At 38.7% G+C, this 26,282-nt stretch overlaps 4 protein-coding genes across 4 annotated transcripts; all 4 read left to right on the plus strand.

Moving 5' to 3' along the window:
- The first annotated feature begins 2,240 nt into the window (after positions 1–2,240).
- LOC126805014 (probable magnesium transporter NIPA6) lies at positions 2,241–6,891 on the plus strand. The gene is made up of 9 exons (XM_050532101.1): positions 2,241–2,651; positions 2,771–2,827; positions 2,953–3,043; positions 3,150–3,310; positions 3,394–3,521; positions 3,648–3,785; positions 5,154–5,246; positions 5,316–5,433; positions 6,350–6,891. The coding sequence occupies exons 1-9, from the start codon at positions 2,531–2,533 to the stop codon at positions 6,475–6,477; spliced, it is 1,035 nt and encodes a 344-aa protein (XP_050388058.1). The 5' UTR covers positions 2,241–2,530; the 3' UTR covers positions 6,478–6,891.
- Positions 6,892–7,002: 111 nt separating this feature from the next.
- On the plus strand, positions 7,003–11,252 carry LOC126805013 (carbamoyl-phosphate synthase large chain, chloroplastic). The gene is made up of 3 exons (XM_050532100.1): positions 7,003–8,390; positions 8,674–9,366; positions 9,614–11,252. The coding sequence occupies exons 1-3, from the start codon at positions 7,092–7,094 to the stop codon at positions 11,162–11,164; spliced, it is 3,543 nt and encodes a 1,180-aa protein (XP_050388057.1). The 5' UTR covers positions 7,003–7,091; the 3' UTR covers positions 11,165–11,252.
- Positions 11,253–13,236: 1,984 nt separating this feature from the next.
- On the plus strand, positions 13,237–13,916 carry LOC126802894 (probable LRR receptor-like serine/threonine-protein kinase At1g56140). Its single transcript, XM_050530607.1, has 2 exons — positions 13,237–13,299; positions 13,557–13,916. The coding sequence occupies exons 1-2, from the start codon at positions 13,237–13,239 to the stop codon at positions 13,914–13,916; spliced, it is 423 nt and encodes a 140-aa protein (XP_050386564.1).
- Positions 13,917–17,369: 3,453 nt separating this feature from the next.
- LOC126788141 (ammonium transporter 3 member 1-like) lies at positions 17,370–20,670 on the plus strand. The gene is made up of 3 exons (XM_050514111.1): positions 17,370–18,031; positions 19,301–19,586; positions 20,073–20,670. The coding sequence occupies exons 1-3, from the start codon at positions 17,399–17,401 to the stop codon at positions 20,588–20,590; spliced, it is 1,437 nt and encodes a 478-aa protein (XP_050370068.1). The 5' UTR covers positions 17,370–17,398; the 3' UTR covers positions 20,591–20,670.
- The last annotated feature ends 5,612 nt before the right edge of the window (positions 20,671–26,282 follow it).

Raw genomic sequence — 26,282 nt, forward strand, 5'->3', positions numbered from 1 at the left:
AAATTTTCAAAAAGCTGCAATAGTCTTCATTAGTCGATCTAGTTAAGAGTTAATACTCTTATATATCTCGTAATAAACCATTTTCATTTAATCAAAGATTCGAGAAGCAATCACAACCTAAGCTGCATGGAATCGGGTACGGGTACGTGGAAGCGAAGCGTTTGGAAACGCGGAAGTGTTTTTTTTCGATTTAGTTTGGAAGCGGATGCGTATTGGAAGCGTTTAAATAAAATAATATATATATATAATATATATTTAACAAATATGAAATATCACAATAAATTCAAAGTTATTATGTCAATACTTTTATGTTCAAGATTGAAATAGTCTCATATACTCTCATACAACTTAAATGCAAATAATTTAATCTTAAACAACACAAATATAATTTAAGACAATTATACTAAAAAATTAGGGACATCATCTTCATTCTCATTGTCCTCAACACCAGCAAACAAAACGGCCTCCAACTCATGTTTATCAAGAGATAGATCCTCAAACTCAAGCCCCCCAAGATTAGTCTCATCCAATGAATCAAATTGATCACCTCCAATATCCCACATTTGCTCCGGACCGTCTTTGTAACCACCCAATTTTCAAGTAAATTTATTAAACTATTTAACCCAATGCTCAGTACTATAGAGTTAGCAAAGAAACAAGATTCATTTCTAGTGACACAAACCTCTCATTTCAAACTAACAATATCAAAACAGACCAAAAACATCACTAGTACCTCAGTCTTTTGCACGTCAGTCCAATTGCAAGCCTCAAAACACCTTGATCGGAGTCTCTAATTGAAAAACATTGTTTAGAAAACTTGTTCACCCTTGTCTCGTCTAAAACATGTCAAAATATCAGCACAATCGCATCAGTATTGAAGTTTGTAGATCATTCTAAGCAGAAACTGCCCAGAAAACAATATTATGTGAATTTAAGAACTAGAAAGTGAAACAATGACTAGCTAAAACTGCTCAGCCTTATTTTGGGGGAAGCCATCTTAACTGGGTAATCTATTGCTTTCTTACAACATAACTAAACCCACATTTCATCTTTATCAATACCTAATTAGTACTTCAACAGTTAAACATCACTAGAAAACAGACAAAAAAATCACTAGTACCTCAGTATTTTGCACGTCAGTCAGATTGCAAGCCTCAAAACACCTTGATCGGAGTCTCTAATCGAAAAACATTGTTCAAAAAACTTGTTCGTCCTTGTCTCGTTTAAAACATGTCAAAATATCAGCACAATCGCATCAGTATTGAAGTTTGTAGATCATTCTAAGCAGAAACTTCCCAGAAAACAACATTATGTGAATTTAAGAACTACAAAGAGAAACAATGACTGGCTAAAGCTGCCAGCCTTATTTTGGGGGAAGCCATCTTAACTGGGTAATCTATTGCTTTCTTACAACATAACTAAACCCACATTTCATCTTTTACAATACGAAAACAGACCAAAAAATCACTAGTACCTCAGTCTTTTGCACGTCAGTCAGCTTCCAAGCCTCGAAACATCTTGATCGGAGTCTCTAATCGAAAAACATTGTTCAGCAACCTTGTTCGTCCTTGTCTCGTCTAAAACATGTAAAAAAATCAGAAAAATCGCATCAGTATTGAAGTTTGTAGATCATTCTAAGCAGAAAGTGTCCAGAAAACAACATTATGAGAAACAATGACTAGCATACCTTCATAAAGAAATTCTTCAAGATTGATGGCAGATTGTTCTTCGGTTTTGGTGGATCATTGATAGGATTTGGGTAAATTGGCTGTCTAGTTTTGTTGTTGAATTGTAGGGTTTGGAAATTAAGTGAGAAAAAATTACTAAACTATCCTCACGCTTCCTCTTTAATTGCAATAACACGCTTCCAAATTGGAAACGTGCGCTTCCAAATTGGAAACGTGCGCTTCCGAGGCGCTCCCAAAAACAACTTTTCCGGAATCGCGCTTCCAACGCGCTTCCAACGCGCTTCCGTACGCTTCCTCGCGCTTCCGCTTCCGATTCCGATTCCGGAGTGGGAATCAGAAGTCTGGTGAAGCTTCCGTGCTTCGTAGATCACAACAACTATACTCATCTACAAATGAATGATTTAGTTACATCAACCATAAAATCTAAGAAAAAAAAATTAACAAATGAGCTGACCAATAAAATCTAAAGAAAAGAACAAAATGAGCTGATTGGCCAACACTTGGCGCAGGAAAGAAAAGGAAAGCAGAGACCGGCAGGTAAGAATTAACGCCCCACTGGCCACTTCCCTTTCTCGGCTTCCTCCATTTTTGATTTCCTTGTCTCTCCTTTTTTTGGTTCCAGAAAACAAAAAAAGACCCAAACTTTTAAATATTATAGGTCGTCGTCCAACTGGTCAAACACAGACGCTACTTCCTCCCCTACTGAATCTGAAGAATTCCCATTTCTGATTTCTTTCTGGGCTTTTTCCTCCGCATTCTTGGACGTTGTAGAATGAGTCCCATTCTCACGTCAACATCATCATCATCATCTTCGTTCTTGTTGGTATCGTGTAAATGGTAAAATGTCATCGAGCAATTTGAAAGGTTTCATATTGGCGGTGGTGTCCAGCGCCTTTATCGGCTCCAGCTTCATCATCAAGAAGAAGGGCCTCCGCCGCGCCGGCAACAATGGCACCCGTGCCAGTATGCTTCTTTTTCTTCTTCTCATCATTTTCAATCGTCAAGTTTTTTTTTTTGTTTGATTAAATTAAATTTTGTTTTTTTTTAATTTGTGTTTTTGATTTTCTGATTTGGGTTTTAAGGTTCTGGAGGATATGGGTATCTGCTAGAGCCTCTGTGGTGGATAGGAATGATTACAAGTAAGTTTAACTTAATTAGTGTTTTTATCTTTTATTTTTATTGATAAAGAGTTGGTTTTAGTTGGGAGTTTGTTCTCTCTTTATTTCATCTGCTGATCATGAATTGGGTTTTGGACAATTGACAGTGGTTGTTGGAGAGATATCAAATTTTGTAGCATACATATATGCCCCCGCCGGGCTTGTGACGCCGCTTGGTGCATTGAGTATCATTGTTAGGTACATTGGACTTGAACTATCTAGTGTGTGTCATTTAGTTTGTTTCAATCTCCTATATTTCTGCCCTTGGTACATGTTTCTGACATGGTGAAGTGTGTTTGGATAGTGCGGTGTTGGCACATTTTATATTGAAGGAAAAACTCCAGAAAATGGGAATATTGGGCTGCCTTTTGTGCATTGTGGGTTCGGTGGTGATTGTACTTCATGCACCTGAAGAACAGACTCTCACTTCCGTACAAGAAATCTGGGATTTAGCAATACAACCAGGTAAGATTTTACCAGTTCAATAACCAGTAACCCCTCTTCTTCGACTAATTCATTTTCTAATTGGTATGGTTGTCTGTTTTCAGCTTTTCTTTTGTATACAGCCTCAGTGATAGCTGTAACGCTGGTCCTCATCTTGTATTGTTCTCCCCGCTATGGCCAAACCAATATACTGATTTATATAGGAATTTGCTCAATTATTGGATCATTGACCGTAAGTTTTGCTACTGTTTCATCCAACTTTGTGTAACAATATCATTGTTTCTCTAAATTGTACTTGCAATTTTCATACATCATTTTTGAAGTAACACATTATGGTTAATATCTTTGCAAACTGCAGGTCATGAGCGTAAAAGCAATTGGTATAGCAATAAAACTCACAATAGAGGGTGCAAACCAGGCAATATACTTCCAAACGTGGATCTTCGCAATGGTTTGCGTTACATGTATCATCACTCAATTAAATTATCTAAACATGGTTAGTATCTTGTTATACACTATATTCACAGGACAACTTCTGCATTATATAATGCTAAATATTAGCCTCTTATTTATCCTCTGAACTCTTTATCCTGAACCCTTTTGTTTTAAAAATCTAAGAAATAGTAATTAGTGGCATATAAAATTTAGTAGTTCGTTTCCGTGTAGATCAGATAAGAGTTAACCAGGATAAGGAAAGAATTTTGGTGAGCCTATTTCCTCTTTACTGTAGTAGTTTAGTTTATGATCATTTTTCAAATCTAAGGTGAAGAAGTGATGCGGGATGGGGAAAGAGACCTCACATTCATGCATATTTTGGTGCAGCATCCTGTTCTAATCAACTGTATAAACAGGTTTATAGGTGCTTTTATAAGGTGTAGGAGAAAGAGTGGAGTACCTTGATGGAAGGAAAATTGAATTGTTTCTCTCTTCTTTTTGCAATTTTTTTTTTGGGGGGGGGGGGGGGGTGCAAAGCGGGAAATCTTTAGGTTGCAGGGGCACTGTCTCACAGATTGTAAATGTTTCAAATGCATTTCTATATCCCAAGCTGTCGCACACTTATGAAGCTATTTAACATGCCTGTTTGACTAAACAACAGAAAACATGTATGCTGCAGGATCAATTTATGAAAAGAGCTGTTGGACCAAAATTATATTAAATTTTATCCGCGTTTAGTTTTCTTTATATCAGATTGGATTTCACAAAAAATCAAAATTCAAATATCTGTCAAAACATGTTGACGATGGAAAGTCACCGTGGAGATTAAGTGAGCCTAAGATATGTTTTCACTCATAGTGAGGCACACGGTTACTCCCATTGGTCCCATATGGGTTCGAGCCCATTCAAGGAACCTATCTAGCTATTTTTATGGAGTTTCCTTCCTCCTAAAGGTTCCAGGGCTTGACAGGAGGTCCAACCTGGATCTGCCCAATCGGTTTGGGGGATTTCTTGGTATATATACCCTTCAATATTCACCGCACTCTAGACAATCATTGTAAGGTTGTTAGGCTGAGTAGAGTGTATCAGAATTGTACGTCCACGTAATGATATCTCAGAGTGGAACACCCCTTGTTGTATTGTTCCTTGATTTGACCTGGCTTAGAGCGGCCAATGTTGCCCCACCGCCCTTCTCCTTTTTGCTATTATTAAGTGTTAAATAGAGCGACCTGGTTTTCCTAGTGCACTGAAATGGGCTCTTCTAATATTTTATATAAAGTGAAGGGTTTTGATAGGGTTTTAGTTTTTTTCTGTTGCTTGTCCACTTCTGAACATTGCTGTTGCAGATTGCTTACTTTGCTTTGCTTCAGATATGTTTCAAGAAATGTGTGAATGTGGTGCTGGTTTCTGACTTTGGGTGCTGTTGCAGGCATTGGACACTTTCAACACCGCAATTGTTTCTCCCATCTATTATGCTATGTTTACATCTTTCACAATACTTGCAAGCGGAATAATGTTTAAGGTATTTCCACCTGAACAGAATGTTTTTGTGTTAGGTGTCAGAAATCTAACATTTGTTTTTTTGTGGTAGGATTATTCTGGTCAAAGTGCGAGCAGCATAGCCTCAGAACTTTGTGGATTCATCACTGTTTTATCTGGGACTGCTATATTGCATAGCACAAGAGAACCGGATCCACCTTTACTTACAGGTTTGTATCTGGTGTACCAGGCTCATTCCAGTTTAAACTTTATATGTGCTTTTAAAAGTGGAAACAACCTTTATTTTATAAATAAGGCTGTACGTGCATAGGCTTTATTGATCCTCGTTTGCTTGTCAAAATAAAAGGGCTATATAACATGGACACTTCTCTCCCTTGCCTTATTTCAATTCCTGGCATTTTAAATTAAGGGCTTAAATTAGTTCTAGATTAGCTTGAGTACCAACCCAAGCGCTGTAGCTGATAGATGGAAAGACTTAATAGTTAGTAGGTATTCTATTGTTACGTGCTTGCCCAACCGATAGGACCGGTCTCCAACCCAATTTTTTATTCTCAGTCACGAGATCACTATGAATGCTACTGCTCACTGTATTATCAAACTTGATATTTTAACTTGTGTTTGCAAGGGCTATATGCTCACTGTATTATCAAACTTGATATTTTAACTTGTGTTTGCAAGGGCTATATACCAGTATATCACAGGTCCATTGGTCAACAGTGCGTACTATTCCCTTTTCTGTATCACAAAATGGCAGTATCTATTGGTTGACTTGAGATATATGTTCCTGGATCGATCAGAGCATCTAATTTAAACATTAATTCTTTACTCTAGATGACCCATAGTAATATTTAGTTGTTCAATTAAGAGCAAACTTCAAGGAGAAGAAGAATGTTGAATCTGACGGTTTAGTAGTCAGACTCTATATTACATTTATTTTATATATTGAGCATCAATGCACATTAATGCAACTACATGTTGATTTACTGGATGCTTGGCGGGATTGTGTTGTGATCACAAAAATTTTAAATCTGTACTTTGGGCACTAATGTTTGCAATTTCATGTTTAGTTGCATGCATGCAGTTTTGTGAATATGCTCAGACTCCTGATGATTTCTATATATGCAGATCTGTATACACCATTATCTCCTAAAGTATCATGGTACATCCAAAGCAACGGAGAATGGAAGCAGAAGGATGAAGAGGGTTCAAACCCAAATTTCATCACAGTACTTCGGCAAGACTATTTCAAGTAGCAGAATATGGCTTAAGCTATTCACCCTTTAGTTACATCTTATGACTAGTGCGGGAAAGCTCCTCCCCAGTTTGATGACATTCTCCAGCCTCAGACCGGGGACATGCGCTCGGGACTGTAAAATCAGCCATGCACGCAGAATGAAAAGAAAACGATTTTTTTGGAGTGATTCTTTCCCAGATTTCCATTCAAAATTTTGAGTGCAGTGTGTGCAAAGTTGTCAAATAGGTCATAGTTTTAGTCGGCTCCCTATTCTCCAGACTCCACCATCTCATAGTTTTAATGTAGACAAAGATCGTTTACAGTGAGATAGCATGATGTAATTGCTTCATGTAATCTAATTCAATTGATTTATCATTCCCAGTTTTCCTCTTGGGTTTAGGATGTAGAGTATTAGACAGGTAAAAGAACATGGTAAAGTGAAGGGAAAGATTTTACGGCTAGTTCGTGAAATGACCAGAATGCCCTTGTTTGTATTCATATATAACGGGGGACACATGATCTTCTTCTCCACGAGTCTTCTTGCAGTCACAGTTAAACCCTAAAACCTCATCGCGCGCGCGCCTCTCTCTCTCTCTCTCTCTCTCTCTCTCTCTCTCTCTCTCTCTCTCTGTCATGGGCCACTGCATGAATGAGACTCTCTCTTTGAAGCAGCGGCCGCTTCTGGCTCAGTGGAAGCCCTCCTACTCGTCCAGACCCAACCAATTGTTCCTCTACTGCAAGAAGCTCGGCGCGTCGCCGTCGCGCAGCCTCCGGTCATGGCCGCCGGCGAAGGCTCGTCCGAGTTTCCTTGTCCGGAGCGAGTCGCTGCTCAACGGCCAGGCGGCGCCGGAGAAGAAGACCGGGAAGAGGACGGACCTGAAGAAGATTCTGATTCTCGGCGCCGGGCCGATTGTGATCGGACAAGCTTGCGAGTTTGACTACTCAGGGACTCAGGCGTGTAAGGCGTTGAAGGATGAGGGATACGAGGTCATTCTGATCAATTCGAACCCGGCGACGATCATGACCGACCCGGATTTGTGTTCCAGGACCTACATTACGCCGATGACGCCGGAATTGGTGGAGAAGGTGATCGAGCAGGAGCGGCCGGACGCGATTCTGCCGACTATGGGAGGCCAGACGGCGCTGAACCTTGCGGTGGCGCTGGCCGAGAGAGGCGTGCTGGGGAAGTATGGTGTGGAGCTGATCGGAGCTAAGCTGGAGGCTATTAAGAAAGCAGAGGACAGAGAGCTGTTCAAGCAGGCCATGAAGAACATTGGGATCAAGACGCCGCCGTCTGGAATTGCCAATACTTTGGAGGAATGCGTCGAAATTGCCAAGGAGATTGGTGAGTTTCCACTCATTATTCGGCCGGCGTTCACTTTGGGAGGTACAGGAGGTGGAATTGCGTATAATAAGGAGGAATTCGAGACTATCTGTAAGGCCGGGCTGGCGGCGAGTACAAACTCTCAGGTTTTGGTGGAGAAGTCGTTGTTGGGGTGGAAGGAGTATGAACTTGAGGTGATGAGGGACTTGGCTGACAATGTGGTTATTATTTGCTCCATTGAGAATATCGACCCTATGGGAGTTCATACCGGAGACTCTATTACGGTGGCGCCTGCTCAGACTTTGACTGATAAGGAGTATCAGCGGCTGAGGGACTATTCAATAGCGATTATAAGGGAGATTGGAGTGGAATGCGGTGGTTCTAATGTGCAGTTTGCGGTGAATCCTCAAGATGGGGAGGTTATGGTGATTGAGATGAATCCCAGGGTGTCACGGTCGTCGGCTCTAGCTTCCAAAGCTACTGGTTTTCCGATTGCGAAAATGGCTGCCAAGTTGTCAGTTGGATATTCGTTGGATCAGATTGACAATGACATCACCAGGAAGACACCTGCGAGTTTTGAGCCATCCATAGACTATGTGGTAACAAAGGCAAGTTCTTATTCGTTTCCTTTGGTTTTGTAGATTATGTGTTTTACGTGCTGTCTTCAATATTGCCTTTGGGTTTGATTGGTGATGGTAGTCAGACATTAGACAGGACTTGTGTGATTTTCAAATGTTAAACAGCACGGTGCATTGGCTTATTGCATGTTTCATTAATAACTATTCCTTCTGCATGGGAGGAAAACCATTCATCCTCGCCATGATAACCATACATCCAGTTAATCTATGAATTTTCTTCTTACTGACTTTTAACATTTTATTGATTATGCAGATTCCACGGTTTGCTTTTGAAAAGTTTCCTGGTTCAGAGCCGATATTGACGACCCAGATGAAATCCGTCGGTGAGGCAATGGCCATGGGGCGTACATTTCAAGAATCATTTCAGAAAGCAGTTCGGTCTTTGGAATGTGGTTTCTCTGGTTGGGGCTGTGGGGAAATTAAGGAACTAGACTGGGATTGGGATCAGTTGAAATATAGTCTCCGAGTCCCTAACCCTGATCGTATCCATGCGGTGTATGCTGCAATGAAGAAGGGAATGAAGGTAGATGAGATTCATGAGCTGAGTTTGATTGACAAATGGTTCCTCACACAGTTTAAGGAATTGGTGGATGTAGAGCAATTCCTCCTGGCTCGAAACTTGTCTGATTTAACCAAGGATGATTTTTATGAAGTGAAAAAAAGAGGCTTCAGTGACAAACAAATTGCATTTGCCACCAAATCCTCTGAGAATGATGTGCGGTTGAAGAGATTATCCATGGGTGTCATTCCAGCATATAAGCGGGTGGATACTTGTGCCGCAGAGTTTGAGGCTGATACTCCTTATATGTACTCATCTTATGACTCTGAGTGTGAATCAGCTCCCACCCAAAAAAAGAAGGTTTTAATTTTAGGTGGAGGTCCAAATCGCATTGGTCAGGGTATTGAATTTGATTACTGTTGTTGCCATGGATCCTTTGCTCTTCGGGTATGTTCCGTAACTATCTGCCTGGCTTTGTGTATTTTGAACCCCTGTTCTTATTTTCTTCTTCCTCTAGAGTTATCCATGACTGTGTGGATAATGTTTTAAGTGCCTGTTGCCATAGTTCAGATATGTTCTCTTACAGAATCATTGAAAGCAAGATATTAACTCACTTTCTGTATCGTTGGTTAATATGTTTACTTACGCTGGTATTTTTTGTTTTAGTTGACTTATTTTTTTCTCACGTTTGCAGGAAGGAGAATATGAGACAATTATGATGAACTCAAATCCTGAAACAGTATCTACTGATTATGACACAAGTGATCGTTTATACTTTGAGCCCCTGACTATTGAAGATGTGTTGAACATAATTGAACTGGAAAGACCTGATGGGATCATCGTTCAGTTTGGAGGTCAAACACCTTTGAAGTTAGCACTTCCCATTCAGCGGTATCTAGATGAAAATAAGCCTAGATGTGCAAGTGGGTCTGGGTATGTTCACATTTGGGGTACAACACCTGACAACATAGATGCTGCCGAGGACAGGGAGAAGTTTAATGCTATTCTGAACGAGTTGAAGATTGAACAGCCAAAAGGAGGAATTGCTAAGAGTGAAGCAGATGCTCTTGCCATTGCCAAGAATATTGGCTACCCTGTTGTTGTCCGACCCTCTTATGTATTGGGTGGCCGTGCCATGGAGATAGTATACAGTGATGAAAAACTTGTGACATACCTTGAAACAGCTGTCGAGGTGGATCCGGAACGCCCTGTATTGATTGACAGGTACCTATCAGATGCCATTGAAATTGATATTGATGCACTTGCTGACTCTGATGGGAATGTTGTCATTGGTGGGATAATGGAGCACATTGAGCAGGCTGGTGTCCATTCTGGTGATTCTGCTTGCTCTCTTCCCACAAAAACTATCCCAGAGTCGTGCAAGGATACAATCAGGTCATGGACTATAAAGTTGGCCAAGAAGCTGAATGTATGTGGGCTGATGAACTGTCAGTTTGCAATTACTATTTCTGGAGATGTTTATTTACTCGAGGCAAATCCTCGCGCCTCCCGTACAGTCCCTTTCGTGTCGAAGGCAATTGGACATCCATTGGCTAAATATGCTGCCCTAGTAATGTCTGGAAAGTCTCTTTATGATCTTAATTTCACCGAAGAAGTCATTCCAGCACACATGTCGGTGAAAGAAGCTGTTCTTCCCTTTGAGAAGTTCCAAGGTTGTGATGTATTGCTCGGGCCTGAGATGCGTAGCACTGGTGAGGTGATGGGTATTGATTATGAGTTTCCTATTGCATTTGCAAAGGCTGAGATTGCTGCTGGGCAGGCGCCACCTCTTTCAGGCACTGTGTTTTTGAGCTTAAATGATTTGACTAAACCCCATCTTGAGAGGATTGCAAAGGCATTCTTAGGTCTTGGATTTAAGATTGTTTCAACTTCAGGAACAGCTCATTTTCTTGAATTAGTTAATATTCCAGTGGAACGAGTGCTGAAGCTACATGAAGGGCGGCCTAATGCTGGTGACATGGTTGCTAATGGGCAAATCCAGTTGATGGTGATTACAAGTTCTGGTGATGCACTTGATCAAATTGATGGACGGAAGCTAAGGAGGATGGGCCTTGCTTACAAGATCCCGGTAATAACAACAGTTGCCGGAGCTTTGGCAACTTCAGAAGCAATAAAGAGCTTACAGTCCAGTTCCATTAGGATGATTGCACTTCAGGACTTCTTTGATGACCAAAAAAAAGCTGCAAGTGATAAAACATTGCAGTCTTCCTCTACCTCTCTGTAAGAAAACCTGGAATCTGTGGTAAGCCACTTGGGCTTCCTTGTTATATTATTTATTTGTTTCCAAGTTGTGTATCCATTAATGTTGTCTGGATCAGCTTCTTCATAATGTTATTAGTTTTTAGTTCAATTTGCCAGTTTTCCTCAGTTTGGTTCAGTTTATAACGCAAAATATGGGTAGCTGTCTGTAGTATCTCTCCAAGGCATTGAGTTGTGTAACATAGAATGAGTTCAGTGTTGGGTTCTTTTTGGTTAATTGTGTCCTTGTGTTGCTGTATGCTCTTTGTGGATTGACATGTATGCTCTTTGTGCATTAATTGCCATATTGTGTAGCTGTATGTTCTATTTATCCAAGCTGCTTCAGAGCACAGTTGAAAAATTAGAGAGCTTCTGCATTAATGAAACAGTGAGCAACTGCGTATCCTGTTGTAATTTGTAACCTGCAATGCTTGTTTGTGTGATTCCTTTTACTCGGGCATTTCTTGGAACAGTTACCTGGTCACCCCTCTAGTCAAATATGAGGACTTCAAACTCGTATTGCATATTTACTACTGAGGGTTTTACCCAGGCACGAAATGGAGTCAGTCTCTTGGTAGAGGTTGACCTCATTTTTATTTGCCATGCTGTGCTCATGACATGGGGTTTCAGATGTTCTTGAATTCAAATGTGCCTGACTTGATGTTGTCAATTTCATTGTTTTGAACTAGTTATTCTTCTTTTAAATGTGGTGGTCATGTGTTGCTCGTCGTTTTTAATTTCTTATTTTTAATTGTTTCTGCTTCAAGACTTGAAATTGGCTCTACTCCCAACTGTTGCCCTTGTCATGCCAATGCTACTGGTATCAGACCACATTTTTCTGTTCTAAATGTGTAAGTTTGGACTTGTTGAGCGCATTCTTCTAAATGGTCCATTCATCATGATCATGATTTGCACTAACAATCTCTTGTACTGCTTCAAGACAGTCAATCTCAATGGTGACAAGATGCAGTTGCATAGACAGCGAAATCTAATCCCTCCCTGCTAGGGTGATCTGATAGGTCGCGCAGTGACACACTGCCTTTGTCTTTTGAGGAGAAGCCCCATGAACATTCAAATTGGATATGCTCTCCTAATAGCTTCTGTATTACCCACAGAATCATCATTAACTTTTTAAAAGACCTCAATGTTTAAACGCATTACCAAGATTCCGAGAATTCATCGTCTTGCAACCCAGTAGGCAGTTCTTACGAGTGAAGTCACCCCTTCGTTCCATTTCATGCCAATAGGGAGTCTTAAGTCTTGCCCATTTCGTGCCAACGCTATATGAGCTCGAGTACGAGGATGTGTGAATGTTGGACACTGAACTCATTCTCTTAACAGTCCAAAACGTTCATTGTAATCTTGCACTTTGAGAGTTGGGGAGTAAATTAGGACTATCCTCTCTTTTTCATTTTGGTTGCTCCTTGGAACAAGATTCACCTCCTGATTATTCTTTTCTATCCTTCGTCTTTTACGTCCCATTTACTTGGCTCAACCAAAGTTACACGTTCTATGTTTTTTGTTTTTGTTTTTTTGTTTTTATCAATAACATTCTATGCTTGTCATTTGAGAAAGACTCATATCACAGTTGAATCTCAAGTGTTTTAGTCATCTATGCCAGTAGTTGAGATGCCTATTATCGAATATGATTATGTCTTAATTGGTCACACGTTTTGATATATGCTTGGGTGTAGCCAAAGGTTTAATTTATCTTCATAAGGAATCGAGGCTCCGAATTGTACACAGAGATGTGAAGGCCAGTAATATTTTGCTCGACTCTGATCTCGTTCCAAAAAATATCAGATTTTGGTCTGGCCAAACTTTATGATGATAAAAAGACCCACATCAGTACGCGAATTGCAGGAACATTGTATGTTATATCTTAAATCAAATTCAGTCACCTTATGTACTTTTTCATTTTCATATATTAGATTTATTGTGACAAATAATATATTAGTGATCTTCTTTCGTTTTGGTCATACAAACTATGTTATTTCAGTGACTGGTGTAAAAGATTGTCAACAATGATGCAGGGGGTATCTTGCGCCAAAATATGCTATGCGTGGACACCTTACACAGAAGACTGATGTGTTTGCCTTTGGCGTTGTGGCTCTAGAAATTGTCAGTGGCCAAATTATGACAGGAGTTTGGCAGACAATATGGTTTTTCTTCTTGAATGGGTAGAACTTATGTTTCAGTACTCTGGATATTTTCAGTATTCTGATGGCATATTTCTTTGTTTCATGATTCTACCGTATCTAGAGAAACTTTGTTGCCACAATTTAGTACCATGCAAAACTTAGATTCATCAAAAAATTCTTAAAGACATTAACTGTTTCTTTGTGAATGATGTATACTATTGTGTTCCTCCTTCTTAGGCTTGGAACTTGCTCGAAAGCAAACGTGAAGTTGAACTAGTGGACTCCAGGTTATCTGAATTCAATGAGGAAGAGGCAAGGCGAATTATTAAGATTGGACTTTTGTGCACTCAAGCTTCACCAATGCTGCGTCCACCTATGTCTCGTGTGGTGGGAATGCTTTTAGGAGATATTGAAGTGATGACAGTAACTTCAAAGTCCGGTTACTTAACAGACTGGAAGTTTGATGGTGAAAGTACTGATGTTACTAGTCGAACAACTGATCTATCAACTAAAGGAACTGAGTCTAGCTTTTACAACTCTTCGGCAAACACAAGCATCATTGGCGAATTATCTACAAGTGCCATCCTTGCTTCATGAATAGTAGGCTACAGAAGTTTGAAAAAGGAATTGAATCATCCCGGGTGATTGATTTGTGCATGTATAGTGCTTTTATTGGAACTTTGAAATACATACCTATGTTTTTGATATATAATGAAATGATAGTTGTGCAAAATAGCAAATGAGATTAGGAAAGTAATTAATTTCCTGTTTATGTTTTAATTTTGACATACTACACTAAATACGTACAGGGTAATGCGATCATGATACTCCTCGTCTCTCACAGTCTCTGCCCTCACCAACATCACCCATAGCTTTGATTGTACATTGTTAACTACTCCCACCTCATCCATCTGCTTCAGCCCTTCAGATTGTCTGCTTATTATAGCTTATGAGATGGTTTTAAACTTGAATATATGCAAGTCCACTACTGCTTCCAGTCTGGGAGATATATGGATATAATGATATATATAGTAAAAGTTTATTACTTTAGAATGAACTTCTACGTTTCAAAAAAAAAAAAACAATGAACTCTTACTATTCCCTTTGTATCTAATTGATTAAGAGTTAAATGTCTGTCGGTAGGCTAAGAATCATTTCATTCAGTTGTATTCGTCAAAACTTACCAAAAAAAAAACAGTATTCCCTACTGATGTGCTCAATTAATATTCTCTCTTACAAGCAACCCTGTTCTAACCAGTGAGAACGAACCCATGAAGGAGAGTGAGGCAGTAAGAATGACGGAAGACATATAACCGTTAACTTAATAAAACAATTTGTATTGGAGTAATTTTCAAAATATGAAATAAATAAAGAAATCACAAGGTGTCATTTATGTTTATGCCTTTTGGATTTGTTAAAATGAAATAATATGACCAAAATCAAATGGTACAAGTGAAAGGTATCTTACCATTTAAAGGGTACATATACTATTATATATATGATTCATTCTCTGTAAAATGGAAGAAGTTGTTAGTCTATGTAGAGACACCCAATCCTCCAATATTCACCATTTTCATTTTTCATACAAATAAAACTACTATAAACTAATGGTGCACAATTAGTTTCTAGTATCTTTGAGTCAACTTGTAAACCTTCTGTTGAGTGTTGAAGTTGATCTTCGTGAGTGCAAAAAAAGATCAACAACAGCATTGTGTCAGCCTTCATTGTATCCTAAAGACATTTGAACAATCCCGTTTGCACATATGATAGTGGGGAAAATAATGTCTTAAGAAGAGCGTTGTTACGACGTGCCTTAAAGCATCTCCAACAGATTTAGCATTTTGGAGAAAAAAAGAAATTTTAGAGAATATTGGGGTTTTTCAACTCTAACAGATTATGCATCCAATTGTCCAAAATAGAGAAATTGATGAGAGAGAATGAGAAATTCTCCAAATTTCACAACAGAATGAAAGAGAAATACTTTTCTTTTTGAAACCTAGAAATGCAGACTTCACTAACGATGTTATTTTAGACGTGAAGATAAGTTGGTGATGTGTAACAAAAGACCACCATGTTGAGACACCATCATATTCCCGGTACGCATAATAATTTCTCATAGACCATAATTCACAAATGTACGTGGAATTTCCATTCTTAATCATTCGGAGGAAATTGAGGGGTCTTTTATATTTCTTACTACATTCTGTTAAATACACGTACGTAAGATCGATGACTTTCTACTGTCATGCAATCTTACATATTCTCAATTTTTTCCTTTTTTCTTACTTCCAATAGAATTATTACGAATCATATATTCTTCTATGATGACTCCGTAATCGTAATCATTTTTTTTTTCATTTTAGAATGAGTTGCCACAAAAAGTCATGAATGACCCCGACTGCAAGACAACGTAACCAGGGGAATGCCCTGAAATGACATTGCCCATATATTCAACCAGACCTTGTACGTCATCATGACATCATGGATAGCAGCTGCCACATATCTCATCAGACGTCCAAAGACTAGAATAGTTGGTTGTATGTATATATACGAAGGGCTTTAGTCCAGTCAGTCCCGTTTACACAGTCAGTAGCTGATTATGAAATTTATGTTCAACCACCATTGGATGTAAATCAAGGGTTGAAAACAAAATAACTTAATTTTAAAAAGATTTTCCTTACCTTTGAATTTACATTCAATGGTGGTTGAGCATGAATTTCATGATCAGCTAATGACTGTTTGAACGAGTTTGTTAGTCATTTTATAGTTTCTAACTTGCGGTTCAAATTTCATTGAATAGATGATGAAAAGAGCAATCTTAATCTTTGATTTCTTCTTATATACAGGATAGTCTTCGCTCCAACAGTCATCGCTCACTATTTGCTATTTCTTCAACTCTTCAAGTGGAAGCCGAATCAAGATTGCAATTGATATCGATTTGTAAATGAATTTGGACAGATAATTCTCAATCTTATCTCATCTTACATTCCTCCTCCGTTTGTCCGAGGACATTGATTTCTAGGGTTTAAATTTTAAACATGTATGGATGAAAAAATAGCAACAAAAAAGCTATAATCAAACAAATTCTCCATTCACCTACGATAATATATAGGATTTGGGTAAATAACGTGAAACGACGAAGAAATGTTTAAGGTGAATACGTGAAGCTACCTCTAAAACTTGAAGTGCCAAGACTAATTATCTTTGAATGACTTAAAAGGAATACAACTAAACGTACTTAGCCAGTCTTTTTTATGGTTCGAATAACTAAAAGAGAAATTAGTTAAGTGCTACTTTAATTAGAGCTAGTAAGTCATTGTGTTTAAATCAATGCCATGATCGAAATTCTGAATAACCGTAGTAGATAGGATTCATAAGAAAAGAAGAACGTAGTAGCTAACGAGGATATGATGTACGCAACTACGTACGGACTGTGACAACGTACCAAAACAAAGAAAAACTCAATAACACTAAGCTGTATGTCTCAGATATAAATATAAAGCATCTTGAACATTATTCATCACTGGCTTCAAACATTGCTTGATCTATACGTGATGCATGGAACGTGCAGGGAAGTCAAGCATTGCTTCCGCTGGGCATGGAAGTCAGGCCTCCAAGGTATCTTCCACTCTTTCAAATAATACTATAATAGGAATTCGAAAATTAATAAAGAATACAAATCAGCTGTCAGCTTATGAATCCCTCAACCTCCATCAGATCCTTCTTCTTCTACATATATATGTACATGCGAGGAAAGATTCTCTCCCTAGAATCAGGAATATGAAATATCAATGTAGCCATTCTGCATCTATACCAACTCACACTCCATTTGTCCCTCTCATATTCCATTTAGTCAATCACACCCATTGATACGACAAAGCCGCCCTTCATATCTTATTTATATTCCAATTGCCAGCTGATCAATCCTCCAAATACTGATCAATCCTCCATTGACCCCATCTCCAGTCCTTCACCTTCATTCTCATTATATAACGCCACTTAATTATCTCCCATTTCCCTGTACGGCTTAATGTTCAGGTAGTGGCGGAACTAGATTGGAAACTTGAGAATATTCCAAGATGTCGGCCTACGAGGCAACCGGTGGAGCCGTGCCGGACTGGCTGAACAAAGGTGACAATGCATGGCAGATGACCTCCGCCACGCTGGTGGGTCTCCAGAGCGTGCCGGGGCTGGTCATTCTCTATGGGAGCATAGTGAAGAAGAAGTGGGCTGTCAACTCGGCCTTCATGGCCCTTTACGCCTTCGCCGCCGTCGTGCTCTGCTGGGTGTCGTGGGGCTACAAGATGTCGTTCGGAGAGAAGCTGTTGCCATTTTGGGGGAAGGCAGGGCCTGCCTTAGGGCAGAAGTTTCTGCTCAAGCAGGCTGCTCTCCCCGCCTCCACACATTACCATGCCAACGGCGACCTCGAGACCGCCATGGTCACGCCGCTTTATCCGATGGCATCACTAGTATGGTTCCACTGTGTATTTGCGGCCATTACACTGTTACTGTTGGCGGGGTCGGTGCTGGGGAGAATGAACTTCAAGGCGTGGATGATGTTCGTGCCTCTGTGGCTGACGTTCTCGTACACAGTCGGTGCGTTTAGCATGTGGGGCGGAGGGTTCTTGTTTCATTGGGGAGTCATGGACTACGCCGGCGGCTACGTTATTCATCTTTCTTCTGGAACGGCTGGTTTTGTCGCTGCTTACTGGGTACGTTAACGTGCATTCATGCTATTTTAATTTTTTTTTTCGTTTCTTTGTGAAGATATTAAATGATTGAGTAATTACTAATTAGGCTTAGGAATGATTTTATAAGATTCTGCTTAACTCAATAACAAGAGTATAGTTCCATGCATTAATTTGATATGAACAAAAAGCACTGACTTTTACAATTTCCTGTCATGTACAGACATATATACACGTCTTCATCTCTAGTTATGCATGTAGACATACATGTCTGTATCCGTTTTATCAATTTCTAGTGTCTTTCATAGTAAACACTATAACACATAATGCCAATCAGCTAGGTCATATCTCTCTTTCAAAATATTATAATATCGTAGCTGGCCAATTATATTTTCGAGATCCTTTTGTCTCAGTAATTAGAATTCGAGATATACCTCTTTTTCATAGGAAATTAATTATGCGTCCTTTTATACCAAAGCTAAGTTAATTACGTTCTCCGGTACTTATTCTAGATTTAATCTCTTGGTATAATGCTAATCTCAATAATAGAGTTAGGTAATTTAGGACATGCATATATATATATATATACAGCCATTCTTGGCTGCGGAGGTCCGCACCACTGGTTTGGTGCGGATTTCCATTTTTACACCATTTTTCGATCGAATTTCCTCATCTCTCCCGTCTAGTATCTAGATAATATTGTGTAGATCATCTCTGAAAAATTTCAGCCAATGTGGTGAACGTTACGGCCCTCAAAATTATGTTTTTCTGTTAAAAACATGAACGGTTCATGTTTGACAAAATTCAGTAAGTCCATTTGTTTTTTGATTGAGGACCTTGCTGAAATTTTGCATAGATGATCTACACAATATTATCTACATATTAGACGGTGGAGATGAGGAAATTCAACCGAAAAGTAGTTCAAAAATGGAAATTCACACCAAAACTATCAGTGCGGACCTCCATATATATCTTTATCTTCGTACATGTATATATGCTAACTGGTAAGGAAGAATTGGTTTTCCCAGCATGCAGCTACATGCCTACAATAATATTTCAAATTCATTAATCAAACCTAATAAGTTTGCCAAGCTTTGTTTAATTATCATTATGTTGGTCGACAGAGCATCGTTGTCTTTAGTTCGTTGAGGTCACTCTCATGGCTATATGTCTAATTAATTATTTTCGTATCAGCAGAAAATGACATATTTTAGAACGTATCGATTCAACTCGAAGCTAAACAAATCTATAAAACGAAATCTGAATATATCCCGGGGATGACTGAGATTTCAGGTAGGACCGCGAGTGAAGAAGGACAGGGAGAGATTCCCACCAAACAACGTACTGCTGACGTTGGCCGGAGCAGGGTTGCTGTGGATGGGATGGGCCGGTTTCAATGGCGGAAGTCCGTACTCGGCCAACTTAACCTCCTCCATGGCTGTCGTCAACACTAACATCTGCGCCGCCACGAGTCTGTTGGTATGGACGTGGCTCGATGTCATCTTTTTCAACAAGCCCTCCGTCATCGGAGCAGTCCAGGGAATGATTACCGGCCTCGTCTGCATAACTCCTGCTGCTGGTAAGTCTTTTACTTTATCCTCCACTGTGAATTTAGGGCTGACCGTAGCGTAGAGACTTGTTAAAGTACACTAGCTAGATATATCAAACAATAACAATTCGACTCATGATATAATAATAGCTAGAGCTCGATATTAGTCATATTACTATGAAAGACACTAGAAATTGATAAAACAGATAGATGGTGTGGCCTCAAGTATATTTGATACCGTGATAAAATGATAATGAGTTCACATTCAAAATCAATTGGCAATATATGAAATTGTTTAAATCCTTATAAACAGACTATGTCTCAATTCTCAATATAAGATGTATATTATGCATGTGAGATGATGACCTGATTAGGATGTATTTGAGTTGAAAACGAAACTCATCGACATGCAAGAAGGTAGCTAGCTAGCCCAATCCATTTATACCATTAATATTTTCATATGTGATTTATAGGCTGATAATACTTGTAAAATGTAATTTTTCGAACGAAATACAGGTCTTGTACAAGGGTGGGCAGCAATAGTGATGGGAGTATTGTCAGGCAGCGTGCCATGGTTTACCATGATGATCCTAGACAAAAGGTGGAGACTCTTCGCTGCGGTTGACGACACCCTCGGTGTTGTCCACACCCACGCAGTTGCCGGATTGCTAGGTGGTATATTGACCGGCATCTTTGCCGAACCAACACTTTGTGGATTCTTCTTGCCAGCCACGCACTCTCGAGGGGTGGTCTACGGCGGCATCCAAGTGTTCAAACAAATCGCAGCTGGCCTGCTCATCATTGGATGGAACATTGTGGTGACCTCGATCATTTGTGTAGCGATCCGGTTTGTAATTCCGCTACGGATGCCAGAGGAGCAGCTGTTGATTGGGGATGACGCAGTGCATGGAGAAGAGGCCTATGCTCTGTGGGGTGATGGAGAGTTGTATGATGGTACTAAGCATGATCAGCATTACTCGGATGATCCTTCACAGGGTAAGTACGCATCAAGTGGTGCCACCCAGGTTGTCTAAGCTAATCTCCACTAAAATGTCAATCTGAATCGAAATGTATCTGTTACGTACAGTTGTGTACGAATTGTCACTGAAATAATATTTCCTTCATCATTGACTTGTTATTAATTTGTATGGGTAAATTCCTCCTACGGTACTTGATGTTTGACTACTTGGACAATTTGGTATCTGATGTATGAAAACGGACAATTTGGTACCTAAAGTTCTCAAATTTAGGTCATTTGTTACTTATGTCAATTTTAACCATATTTTCAGGGTTATTTCCGTTATTATATCTCACTTTACTTTATTTTTTCATAAGACCTCCAAATTGCCTCTAAATTATCACTAAAAATTTGATAACTCATCTACTTAGTATCTGTGATGATTTACGTATATAATTTTTTATAATGTAGCTATCAATCTAAATTAATTTTAATTATAAGTAATTATTTTAATAAAAAATTAAAATTGCATAAAGGCAATTTATTTCCTTTACAGAAAATAATTAGGATACAATAAGTATATTAAGAAAAAAAATTTCGATATATGCGAAGTAGATGCTAAGTAAAGTAAATATATCAATTTAATTATCTCCAAAGAGAGGAAATTATAGGAATAAATGAAAAAAAATGTGAATTTAATGAGTATAGGGTAAGAATGACGCAAATAACCGTAAAAATATGATCAAAATTGATAGAGGTACCAAAATGGCTTACAAATGAGAACTTCAGGTACCAAATTGTCAGTTTTCATACATCAGGTACCAAATTGTCCAAGTAGCCATACTTTAGGTACCATAGGAGGAATTAACCCTAATTGTATATTGCTATTTGGGTTTGCATTTCAATTTCGTCAACCTTGCCATAATCTCGATCTAGGAATGGACCTTTTCATTCCCTCGTCTTAATTCCCTTGATCTAGAGATAAAGCATTTGAATATATATCACCACGTATGTACGTACCCTTCTGTCTATGGCTCGTCAACAGGCCGAGCTCGGCCCAGCCCGGTCCATGAGTAGCGAGTCCGGATCGAGCCTTAGTAAATTTAAATAAGTGGCGAGCCGAGCCGGGTATTTTCACAAATACGAATATCCAAGCCCGTCCACCTAAAGCGGGCCTTGCGAGTTTTTATAGGCCAAGCCTTGCGGGCTTGTATTAGAACAAAAATTAAGAGTTTGAAACAATAAAAGAATTATTAACAAACATTCTAAAAAAAGTCACAAATAAATTCTAGTTTCGAAATATTGTTAATCGACACCAATAGATGTGATTGATATATTTAGGGACCATGTAAAAATTTCATCCGTTTTGAACATGGTTTGACCGTCCGTACCTACGGTCAATCAAAAAAGAGGCGTTTTCACATAATAAAACCCCATTGACCGGGGCTTTGCCAAATGAGTTTTCTCATTGCGACCACGTGTGATTGGTGACAAATATTTGGTGATTTCAAATATATAAACAGTTTTCCGCATTCGCATCTTGGTAATGGGTCCCCCCTTAGAGCATATTAGTGTTTTTGGTTTACCGGAAATTCCGACGGTAAAACGAGGTCCGAATTGAACGAAATTTTTAAATGATCACTAAATATATATATTGATCACATCATATATTCTCGCATTTATTGCTACTGCACTGTTTATTCTAGTTCCTACCGTTTTTTTACTTACAATATACATAAAATTAGTCTGCCAAGGTGATTAATTTTAATTAAACTTGCTTTTTTAGTTCTTATCAATAATTGAAGAGAAGAAAGGTATTCCAATTTTGCGTCTTAAATGAACTGGGAAGTCGATCGATTCTGAGAAGTTTTACTCATATAGTCGCTTCATAATGTGATGGTTTTATTATAAACCTAATATAAAAAGGTTAATATAAAAAGGTTAATACATTAGTGAACACTTCGGCGATCGACAACTCCAGTTCAAAATATGGTCGATCGACACCAGTAGATGTGATTGGTATATATATTTAGAGAAGCCATAAAAATTTCGTCAGTTTTGGACATGGTTTGACAGTTCGTACCAACGGTCAACTAAAAAAGAGGCGTTTTGACATATTGAAACCTTATTGACCGGGGGTTTGCCAAATAGATTTCTTCAATGCGACCGCATACGATAAGTAAAAAAATTAGGTGATTTCAGATATGCAAACGGCTTTCGGCATTCGCATATTTGTAATAGGTCCTCCCTTAGAGCATATTAGTGGTGTTTTCGATTTACCGAAAATTCCGACAGTCAAACGAGGTCCAAATTTGATGAAATTTTTATAGGGTCACTAAATATATATACCGATGACATCGGCTGGTGTCGATTGATCCCGAGAAGTTTCCTTCATATAGTCGCTTCATAATGCAATAGTTTTATTCTAAACCTAATATAAAGGTTATGATACATTAGTTGACACTTAGGCGATCACCAACTCTAATTCGAAATATGGTTGATTGACACAGCAGATGTGGATCGGTATATATATTTAGGGACCCCGTAAAAATTTCGTCCGTTTTGGACATGGTTTGACCGTTCGTATCTACGGTAAACAAAAAAAAAGGCGTTTTGACATATTGAAACCCCATTGACCAGGGTTTTACTAAACAGGTTTCCTCTGTGTGACCATGCACGATATGTAACAAAAATTAAGTGATTTCAGATATACAAACGGCTTTTGGCGTTCGTATCTTTGTAATGGGTCATCCCTTAGGGAATATTAGTGGTGTTTTCGGCTTACCGGAAATTCCGACGGTTAAACGAGGTCCGAATTAGATGAAATTTTTACTGGGTCACTAAATATATATACCGATCACATCGGCTGGTGTCGATCGATCCCGAAAAATTTCCTTTATATAGTCGCTTCATAATGCGATAGTTTTATTATAAACCTAATATAAAGGTTATGATACATTAATGGACACTTCGGGGATCGATAACTCCAGTTCGAAATATGGTCGATCGTATTTCTTCCGTATATATGGTCGACCAGCATATATGATCAGTATATATATTTAGAGAAGCCGTAAAAATTTCTTCCGTTTTGGATATTGTTTGACTGTCCGTACCTACGGTCAACAAAAAAAAGTGTTTTGACATATTAAAATCTTGATTGATCGGGGCTTTGCCAAATGGTTTTCCTGGATGCGACCACACACAATCGGTGACAAAAATTAGGTGATTTCAGATATGCAAACGGCTTTCGGTGTTCGCATTTTGGTAATGAGTCTTCCCTTATGACATATTAGTGTTGTTTTCGGTTTACCGGAAATTCCAACGGTTAAACGAGGTCCAAATTGGATGAATTTTTTACAGGGTTACTAAATATATATACCGATCATATCAACTAATGTCGATCGATCCCGAGAAGTTTCCTTCATATAGTTGCTTCATAATGCGATAATTTCATTCTGAACATAATAAAATATGTATGTATAATATTTTATTATTTGGCGGGTCGGGTCTCACACCTCTAATCTAAGCTCGGCCCTCTACCCACGAAAACGAGATTTGGCGGGCTTTCTCGCGGCCGGGCCGGTTAAAAACCTATCGGGATTGCGAGGCTCCGCAGTCTAAATGATGAAGACTACTCCTGGCATATACCTGGTTAGGCGGTACGAAGTTGCATATATATATTTGGATTACATTCCGAACGTACGGTGAGCTTGCTACTGGAATTCATGGTACGTAGGTTCTTATATATAACTTTTCACAGTGATTATCAATAACGCTTAACAGAAATAGAATTGAATCTGGCATTGATTCTTTGGATCAAGAAGCTATAGCTAGGTGCCCAACATAACTACACAAGTAGATCGAACCCAAAAATAACAGAGCCGGCGCTGCTACTGCTAGAAAAAGGGTTGCGGGTCACAATTACCAATTACAGACTCAATACATAAGGACTGAAAAACAAGAAGATGATGCAGCACCTCAAATATATCCCACTCAAAACTGATGAAAATCGACAGTACAGTACCTCAAAAGACCACATGCATATATTGTCACGACCCCAAAATTTCGAGCATGAAACTCAAATTTCGAAGTCATGAAAAACACTAAAACAATCTCAATGAATCGAAATCATTTTAAATGCCACAACGAATCATCTCTGAGTTCAAAATACAACTCAGTCAAACCGATTATTACAAACCAAATTATAATTCGACATTATAACAAATAGAAATGTATAATCCTCACAAAAACCTCACAAGAAAGTCACACAAAATCCTCACACAAGCTGGAACTTAATATCTTCAAGTCCTCTGAGCGGTCTTTCAATTCCCGCTAATCCACACCTGCGGAGTTATCCACTACACCATCGAATTGGTGCATCGGGATTGTAAACACAAACCCGGTAAGCTTTACAGCTCGTATGAGTAAAAATAACAATAAAACTCGCATATCAATATATACGGAAATCCACAATAACATCAAATATAAATGCACTCATGAGTCAATGGACGACCCATCTGGTTGTCCAAAATATGAAAATGAAAGTGATCATGAGAAATTGGGCAACCCCTCTGTTTACCCAAATGCATTTATAATACGGGTACTCATGAACGCTGGTACACCGCCGACATTGGGCAACCTCCTGCTACCCAATATCCAAAAACATGAGTACTCATGAACCGATAACCCATCTGTTACCTCACATGCAGTACTCCAGCAGACAGACTAGAGTTCTAACTGTATCGTAACTTTCGCCCGGCCAAAGGCTAGGTTCCGACATACCAAACACGTCCGAAGACTGGTCCGAAGACATAAACACGTCCAAAGACAAAACTCGTCCGAAGACATCAAACACGTCTGAAGACAGAACTCGTCCGAAGACATCAAATCACGTCCGAAGACAAAACGTTTTAACAAACTCCATGTTAAAACCACATACAATAATCATCACCTTATATTGTACAATTAAAACGACATACTCAATATGTAATCTCATCATCAAAATGAATATATTCACAACGAAATCATGACAATAAATAATATAGCAAACTATATATATGTACTTATTTACCATTAATACGAATATATATATATATTCCACTATATCAAATACATGTCATATTTCATCCTTTAGTCTTTTGCATAATCTTGAATCTCCGCAAGGGTAGATTCGTAAATAAGTGAGATTTTACTCACCTTATAAACTCGAGCGTAATTCCACAATTCCAACAGTAATTCATTTCCTTGAATTATCGATCACCTTGAAAAGATAAGAAGAGAATTTAAAATCGTTACGTAAACCTTGAATGCCGAAACAGTAATAACCATTTACTGTTCAGCAATTTTCTGGATTTACGAAATTACTGTTCACGGAGTTACTATTCATGTATTCACTATTCACGTATTTATATACATATACTCATTAATTACGTGTTCATGTACGTATACATACTGTTTATGTATTTTTGTACGTATGAATACTATTCAAATGTAAATACTGTCTCAGTAAATAATAATTACTGAATTACCTTTCTGAATTTACTTTTTACATTTACTGAATGTAAATTACATTTACATTTACCAAATGTAAAATAAATTTACATTTACAGTACATAAATCATTTTTTACAATCACCGACGTAAAAATAAATGTTACAAAATTTCGGTTTCGAAATCACTGTTCACGCGCCGCCGCACGTGGCGGCGCGTGGGGTACAAGCGCCACTTACCAGCGACTGCGCGTGGCGCTCACGCGCCACTCACTATGGC

The sequence above is a fragment of the Argentina anserina genome, chromosome 1 (genome assembly GCF_933775445.1).
Source record: "Argentina anserina chromosome 1, drPotAnse1.1, whole genome shotgun sequence".
Lineage (NCBI taxonomy): Eukaryota > Viridiplantae > Streptophyta > Magnoliopsida > Rosales > Rosaceae > Argentina > Argentina anserina.